Source organism: Salmo trutta, chromosome 23, assembly GCF_901001165.1.
Source record: "Salmo trutta chromosome 23, fSalTru1.1, whole genome shotgun sequence".
Classification (NCBI taxonomy): domain Eukaryota; kingdom Metazoa; phylum Chordata; class Actinopteri; order Salmoniformes; family Salmonidae; genus Salmo; species Salmo trutta.
The window spans coordinates 45,005,404-45,014,349 of NC_042979.1; the positions used below are offsets into that span (position 1 = coordinate 45,005,404).

Here is an 8,946-nt window from a genome sequence, read left to right on the forward strand (position 1 = left end):
GTACATACACACCAAACGTTTCCAATAGGTATTTTTCAAGGATGTTCTGCCAAATGACTTTTTCCTATTCCTTGTCTTTTTCTGTCAAATATCATCTCATCGTCTCACTACGTTGCACATCAGGAAGTATTTAATTTGAGTTTTGATAGGATGAGATGAACTCAAATATATAATTTAAAAGACATATTATTTGAATTTTAAGAATTTAGAAGAAAAAAAAAAAAACATTGTTGTATGCCAACATTATGTATGAATCTACAGAAGTAAGAATCTGTCAGATAAACCGACAAAATTTTAGAAAGCCCTCCTCCAGCCATGATTTTGGACTCATCTGGCAACCCAGACAGTGAGGGCGGGCCGGGGGCGTGTTTGTTTACATTGCTCATCATGCGCCATGCGATTCTCGGTGACGTGATGACGTGGGCTGAAAGAAATCCAGTGGAACTCGGAAGAGAAAGCGACTGTTCTATTCTAAATCAAGAGATAGAAATGAAATCGAAGGTGAGACAGCTCTATTTTTCCATGCACCTACAATACCGACATATTGACGTATGGCCAGTCATTCTTGAACACCTAGAAATTCATCATAATCGTGTAGGATTTGATGTATTCAGTGCATGCTACTTGGTTAGCGCCGTAGGCTAGCCTAGCTAGCCAGCTTCTGCAACATGATTTTTTTTCAGGATCGTGTGAATCACAAGGAAAATGGAAATGTGACACTTGCACGTAGTGTTAGGTATGCAAATAGGTGGGCACGTAACAGTTTGCCGATGTTGAAATCAAAAGCTATACAGCTTAACCTACGTTTTTACCTAATTGAGTTTTCAATTGTATTTGGTTGGTCACAGCTTCTATCATTGAGTACCATTACCCCACTTATGTAAATGATAATGGCCATCTTTAGCAAGTTGGAGCTACACCGTGTGGTCTCCTTTGATGAATATGATTGTGGAATATGTCGCTACGTTCTTATAAGTTGGCATGGATAGTTAATCACAAATGTTGTGTTGTTTTTTTTTTTAAATCACATCTCCTAGCTAAGTGGGAGTGAACGTTTACTAGTATTATGTTCTTTAACCTGTAGATCGGTAGGACTGGGGTCTTTCTTTTTTATAACCTGTAGGGAACACAATATATTGTCTCTACTTGTAGGCTTGGTTTCTTAACTTATGGGTGGCACAAATTGCGAAATGGGGGAAAGGAACAGGCAGGGTGAAAATGTTAAAACTGTAGTATTTAATATGCTTTAAAAAAGTGTAGTGTTTTTGCAAACATTATTGTAGTATTTATTAAAGTACTTTTTTGAGGATAATATTATACTATTTACTATAGTATTATACAGTATACTACAACATTCTATAGTAGGTACTACACATGATCAAGGGATATTACAGTCTGTAGTATAGTATTCTACAGTATACACTATAATTCTATAGTAAGTACTGTAGTATTTTTTTAATGTAGGTACATGTACATATCTACCTCAATAATCCAGTATCCCTGCACATTGTACATGTGGTACTGGCACTGACTCTGTATATAGTTGACCCTATATGTAGCTGGTCTTGTATATTGCTGACCCTGTATTTATCTTCCTCTTATTGTGTTTTTTTTTCTTCTTTTTTTCTTATTAGTTCTATTTGTTTGTATTGAATACTGCATTGTTGGGTAGGGCTTGTAAGTTAAACATTTCTGCTGTATAAGTGGATGTGTCAAATAAAACTTGATCTTAAACAATACAGGAAATACATCTACAACACACGTAGTTAACTTCAACACAATTAAAAGGATAGTTCATGCAAAATCTATATTTTGGTCAAATTACCCTTACCTTGAGTTGTGTCTGAAGGCCCATGGTGACAGAATCCACAATAATCCATTATTTACTTCTGGCTAACAGCCTGGAGTTAGCATATTAGCATCATCAGTTTTCCATGAGTGGAAACAGCCAAACCGATGTTATCAAAGCTGGAGCTACCAGTTTGTACACCAGATATGTGATAAGTATGTTTCCATGATGGTCGTTACAGGGAATCCCTATATAAAATGACGCCATAGATTGTTCAACTAACCTGTTCTTGGCAAAACTTTCTTTGTTCTCGATTCAGGGAAAAAAGTATGTTCAAAATGCCCGTGTCCAGTTGAAGGTGGTTCTACAAAAACCCACAAAAACTCAGAAAGATATAAAATCCACATTTTGCACCAAGTGAGGAGTTCCCTCGTCATTTAAGGCGCCAGGCATCTTGCATTTCCCAACGTCTTTGCGGGAACTAGTTGTTTCTATGTGACGCGGCCACATGTAGAAGCGTCACACAGTGCTACCAAAACAAAGATCTACACACATTCAAGAGGCATTTCTTACTTGGTGTAAAACATGGATTTAATATCTTTCAGAGTTTTCGCTGGCATTTGTAGAAACACCTGCAACTGGACACTGACATTTCTAAGATATTTTTTTCACTGAATTGAGAACAAAGAAAGTTTTGCCAGGAACAGGTTAGTTATCACGTATATCTTGCAAAGAAAATAACAACAGTCTCACGGCGAAGAAAACGGGGACAAGTTCTTTGCAAGTATTGACATACAGGAAGCTGTGGCTTGCAGTGCAGCAATGATAACATAGGTTCGGCTGTTTCAACTCATATGCTAACTCCAAGCTGTAGCCAGAAGTAAATAATGGATTATTGTGGATTCTGTCACCATGGGCATTCAGACACAACTCAAGGTAAGGCATTCAGACCCACATATAGATTCTGCATGAACTATTGTGGTGGCTAATTTCTGCATTATCAAATGAGGAGAGTTACAAACACACCAGTCCGAGTTAACTACATCTTTAATAATTTGACCTTCACTTGACCTTCAATGATGCCATTGAAAAGTGATTACACAAAAGTACAAAGATCTTTTATACCCAAGAACCACCCCTTCAACGTACATGACGAACCACAGCTCTTAGGAACAGTTCACAAAGGGACCTTATACTTTAGAAAGGACTATCCACAGCCAGATAGCATTCGCTATAAATTATCGTTCAGTTTGGTCCCTGGTACTTCATAGAACAAAAACACAATTTCATCCAATGGCATATATCAATCGTCAACTCTAGATACTCCCATCTCAAGTAAACCCCCTCTTGACCCCAGTCCTGGACAAGCTCACTGAGGGGAGTGACTTGCGCACAGACATTGTGGAGACAAATAATTGTTTCCCCATGAATCACGCCATCCCTTCACATGGTTTAAGAATAGGTAAAGACACATTGACATATGAAGACAATGTTTCATTCTAAAACATCTTAATTATCTATGTTACCCAACGAATTCTGATTCATCCGCCTCACTATCATTTCTAATAACCTATTCATGTTCTATTTGTTCTAATCTACACTGACTGTACAAAACATTAAGAACACCTGCTCTTTCCATGACATAGACTGACCAGGTGAAAGCTATAATCCCTTATTGTTAAATCCACTTCAGTCGGTGTAGATGAAGGGGAGGAGACAGGTTAAAGGAGAATTGTTAAGCCATGCCACCATTGAGACATGGATTGTGTATGTGTGCCATTCAGAGAGCGAATAGGCAAGACAACATATTTAAGTGCCTTTGAACAGGGTATGGTAGTAGATGCCAGGCGCACCGGTTTGTGTCAAGAACTGCAACGTTGCAGGGTTTTTCACACTCAACAGTTTCCCGTGTGTATCTAGAATGGTCCACCACCCAAAGGACATCCAGTCAACTTGACATAACTGTGGGAAGCATTGGAGTCAACATGGGTCAGCATCCCTGTGGAACGCTTTCAACACCTTGTAGAATCCGTTCCCCAACGAATTGAGTGTCCTGAGGGCAAAAGGGGGGAGGTGCAACTCAATATTAGGAAGTTGGGCCTAATGTTTGGTATACTCAGTGTAAATAAACTCTCTGATAGAGTTCAGTGTGTCAAATCGGAGGGCCTGTTGTCCGGACCTCTTGCCGTCTCTATGGGGGTGCCACAGGGTTCAATTCTTGGGCCAACTCTTTTCTCTGTATTCATCAATGATGTCTCTCTTGCTGCTGGTGATTCTCTGATCCACCTCTACGCAGACGATACCATTCTGTATACTTCTGGCCCTTCTTTGGACACTGTGTTAACAACCCTCCAGACGAGCTTCAATGCCATACAACTCTCCTTCCGTGGCCTCCAACTGCTCTTAAATACAAGTAAAACTAAATGCATGCTCTTCAACCGATCGCTGCCCGCACCTGCCCGCCCGTCCAGCATCACTACTCTGGACGGTTCTGACTTAGAATATGTGGACAACTACAAATACCTAGGTGTCTGGTTAGACTGTAAATTCTCCTTCCAGACTCACATCAAACATCTCCAATCCAAAGTTAAATATAGAATTGGCTTCCTATTTCGCAACAAAGCATCCTTCACTCATGCTGCCAAACATACCCTCGTAAAACTGACCATCGTACCGATCCTCGACTTCGGCGATGTCATTTACAAAATAGCCTCCAATACCCTACTCAATAAACTGGATGCAGTCTATCACAGTGCCATCTGTTTTGTCACCAAAGCCCCATATACTACCCACCACTGCGACCTGTACGCTCTCGTTGGCTGGCCCTTGCTTCATACTCGTCGCCAATCCCACTGGCTCCAGGTCATCTACAAGACCCTGCTAGGTAAAGTTCCCCCTTATCTCAGCTCGCTGGTCACCATAGCAGCACCCACCTGTAGCACGCGCTCCAGCAGGTATATCTCTCTGGTCACCCCCAAAGCCAATTCCTCCCTCGGCCGCCTCTCCTTCCAGGTCTCTGCTGCCAATGACTGGAACGAACTACAAAAATCTCTAAAACTGGAAACACTTATCTCCCTCACTAGCTTTAAGCACCAGCTGTCAGAGCAGGTCACAGATTACTGCACCTGTACATAGCCCATCTATAATTTAGCCCAAACTACTACCTCTTCCCCTACTGTGTTTATTTATTTATTTATTTATTTATTTTGCTCCTTTGCACCACATTATTTCTACTTTGCACTTTCTTCCACTACAAATCTACCATTCCAGTGTTTTACTTGCTATATTGTATTTACTTTGCCACCATGGCCTTTTTGCCTTTACCTCCCTTATCTCACCTCATTTACATTACATTTAAGTCATTTAGCAGACGCTCTTATCCAGAGCGACTTACAAATTACCTCATTTGCTCACATTGTATATAGACCTATTTTTCTACTGTATTATTGACTGTATGTTTGTTTTACTCCATGTGTAACTCTGTGTTGTTGTATGTGTCGAACTGCATTGCTTTATCTTGTCCAGGTCGCAATTGTAAATGAGAACTTGTTCTCAACTTGCCTACCTGGTTAAATAAAGGTGAAATAAATAAATACAAATCTATAACCCACATAGTTAACATAAACACAATTAATGACCTATTCATGTTCTACATATTCTAGATCTAGACCCCTGGCTGTCATGGAGTCCGAGGGGAATGTGCTCCGCGTGGACTTCCCAAACTTCTCCGGAACCCTGCTGCAGAAGCTCAACCAGCAGCGGCAGAGGGGCCAGCTCTGTGACATCATCGTAGTCATCCAGGGACACCAGTACCGTGCTCACCGGGCCATCTTGGCTGCCAGTTCGCCCTACTTCTGCGACCAAGTGCTCCTTAAAAACAGTGCCCGCTGCGTTTTACCTGACGTCATGCACCCATGCGTGTTCGAACGTCTCCTCCTCTCTTGCTATACGGGCACCCTGCACCTACCTGCCGGCGAGGTGGTAGCTTTCCTCACGGCAGCTAGCTTCCTCCAGATGTGGCACGTGGTGGACAAATGCACTGAGCTCTTAGAGGTGGTAGGAAGCGGCGCTAGCACATTAGTGCACAAGTCTTCTGGTGGGCTGAGGGACAGGTCTTTCCCTGGGGACAGCAGCTTCAACAGCCCTGGGGACGGCTCCATGGGCCTGGAGGACGGCGGAGGAGGAGGAGCAGTGGAGGGCTTTGCTAAAATGGAGATGGACCAGCTCCTGGAGAACAGCTTCTCCCCACCCACTCTGGAGAACAACAGCGCCCAGCCCAGCGGAAGCTGCTCGCCACTGGTTGACCACGACGGCTCAGGTAGCGAGGTCGCCAGCCAGGATGGGGATGTTGAGGAGGGTGGCGAGGGGGACTACCAGTACTCCAGACCGGCCTATGTCCCGCCCAGCATCATGGGCCACAGGAAATGGGTCCACGTAAAGTCGGAAAGGCGCGCAGATTGCAGGGGCGACGGGGCCCTCTTTAGCGGGGACCCTGCGGTCACTGACCCTGAGCAGCTGAAACTTACCCACTCCCAGGCCTCGGCCAGCAGGAGCTCTCTGGACCACAGCATTGATGAGAAACCGGTGGCTCAGCTGGAGGAGAGCCTGGAGGAGGACCCTCTTGACTTCTACGGTACCTCCATAGAGGGCTTCTCCACCGACAAGGCCGACGGGACACCGCTTGGACTGAAAGATGACCTGTTAGAAGGGGCAACCGGGGTTGAGGAGAGTGGTGGTGGGGGAGAAGGAACCCCTGGTGGCCTTCAGGAAGAGACCTCCCACTCGGGCTTCGCCTCAGTAGTCTACAAGCTGTACCCCTGCCAGTGTGGCAAGAGCTTCACCCACAAGAGCCAGCGGGACCGGCACATGAGCATGCACCTGGGCTTGCGGCCGTACGGCTGCGCCGTGTGTGGCAAAAGTTTCAAGATGAAGCACCACCTGGTGGGCCACATGAAGATTCACACGGGCGTCAAGCCCTACGAGTGCAGCCTGTGCGCCAAACGCTTCATGTGGCGGGACAGCTTCAACCGTCACACGTCCTCTTGCACCAGGGTCCATCAGGCCCGGTGCGCCGTCAACGAGCAGGCCGCCCAGATCTGCTGATCCCAGATGTTATTTCCAAACCACCATTCACCTCGTCCCCCCCCCCCACCACTATCCCATATCAGTTTCACTGAACAGGCTGCTCAGATGTGCCTGTCTGGGATCAGATTAAGACAGTGCTGCTTGGATGACCACCTTCCAATCAGTTTAACTGGATTTAGAATTATATATCCGAGCAGCGGCCTGAGCCACCGACGCATCACATATAACTGATCCAAGATCAGAATCCTGGAAAGCTTTGTAGTCTAGTCAAATCTGCTTGTGTGGAATTAGAACCTTAGGTCTTGCGGTGTGTGGACTGCTATACAGTGCATTCTGAAAGTATTCAGACCCTTGACTTTTTCCTAATTTTGTTACGTTTCAGCCTTATTCTAAAGTGTATTAAATCATTTTTTTCCCTCCTCAATTTACACACAAGATCCCATAATGACAAAGCAAAAACATTTATTAAAAATAAAAAAGGTAAATATCATATTTACATAAGTATTCAGACCCTTTACTCAGTACTTTGTTGAAACATCTTTGGCAGCAATTACAGCCTCAAGTCTTCTTGGGTATGATTATACAAGCTTGGCACACCTGTATTTGGGGAGTTTCTTCCCATTCTTCTCTGCAGATCCTCTCAAACTCTGCACAGCTATTTTCAGGTTTCTTCAAAGATGTTCGATCGGGTTCAAGTTGGGGCTCTGGCTGGGCCACTCAAGGACATTCAAGAACTTGTCACGAAGCCACTCCTGCGCTGTCTTGGCTGTGTGCTTAGGGTCGTTGTCCTGTTGGAAGGTGAACCTTCACCCCAGACTGAGGTCCTGAGCGCTCTGCAGAAGGTTTTCATCAAGGATCTCTCTGTACTTTGCTCCGTTCATCTTTCCCTCGATCCTGACTAGTCTCCCAGTCCCTGGCGCTGAAAACATCTCCACAGCATGATGCTGCCACCACCATGCTTCACTGTAGAAATGGTGCCAGCTTTCCTCATGACTTGGCATTCATGCCAAAGAGTTCAATCTTGGTTTCATCAGACCAGAGAATCTTGTTTCTCATGGTTGAGAGTCCTATAGGTGCCTTTTGGCAAACTCCAAGTGGGCTGCCATGTGCCTTTTACTGAGGAGTGGCTTCCGTCTGGCCACTCTACCATGAAGGCCTGATTGGTGGAGTGCTGCAGAGATGGTTGTCCTTCTGGAAGGTTCTCCCATCTCCACAGAGGAACTCTGGAGCTCTGTCAGAGTGGCCATCGGGATCTTGGTCACCTCCCTGACCAAGGCCCTTCACTCCCGATTGCCCAGTTTGGCCGAGCGGCCAGCCCTAGGTAAAGTCTTGGTGGTTCAAAACTTCTTCCATTTAAGAATGATGGAGGCCACTGTGTTCTTTGGGACCTTCAATGCTGCAGAATGTTTTTGGTACCCTTCCCCAGATCTGTGCCTCGACAAAATCCTGTCTCAGAGCTCTACGGACAATTCCTTCGACCTCATGGCTTGGTTTTTGCTCTGACATGCACTGTCAACTGTGGGACCTTTATATAGACAGGTGTGTGCCTTTCCAAATCATGTCCAATCAATAGAATTTACCACAGGTGGACTCCAATCAATGACGATCTTTATGGGGGTATTGTGTGTAGATTTATAAGGATTTTTAATTTATTTAATCTATTTAGAATAAGACTGTAACGTAACAAAATGTGGAATAAGTCAAGGGCTCTGAATAATTTCCCGAATGCACTGCAGCTACTTAACAGGAGAGATGTGGAGTGTATGTTAATTGACTTCGGAGCAAGAATGAGTTTGGTCACACATCCAATGTGGTTTCTACGTTACCTCAATGTTCTCACATAGACACAACACACAGCCATTACATTTACTGTTTATAAAAAATCATATATGGGCCTTTCTTTTGTTAACTATGTGGATGAGGATTAAAACAAATCTTCAGTCCACCTCATTTAGAAAGTGGCCCTTTCCTCAGGTGTCTTGATGTTAGGAGAGCAGTGCCCTTCATCACATCAGTTAGCCAGCGATTCACCTGATGAGTCTTCACCTGATGAGTCTTCACCTGATGAGTCT

General features: G+C 44.4%; 1 protein-coding gene across 1 annotated transcript; it reads left to right on the forward strand.

Moving 5' to 3' along the window:
- The first annotated feature begins 386 nt into the window (after positions 1–386).
- LOC115160138 (zinc finger and BTB domain-containing protein 43) lies at positions 387–7,272 on the forward strand. The gene is made up of 2 exons (XM_029710492.1): positions 387–501; positions 5,452–7,272. Exon 2 carries the CDS (start codon positions 5,471–5,473, stop codon positions 6,890–6,892), a length of 1,422 nt encoding a protein of 473 aa, XP_029566352.1. The 5' UTR covers positions 387–501; positions 5,452–5,470; the 3' UTR covers positions 6,893–7,272.
- The last annotated feature ends 1,674 nt before the right edge of the window (positions 7,273–8,946 follow it).

What these genes read in the sequence shown, in the direction of transcription:
- LOC115160138 (XM_029710492.1), top strand. Translation starts at nt 5,471, where the DNA reads ATGGAGTCCGAGGGGAATGTGCTCCGCGTGGACTTCCCAAACTTCTCC.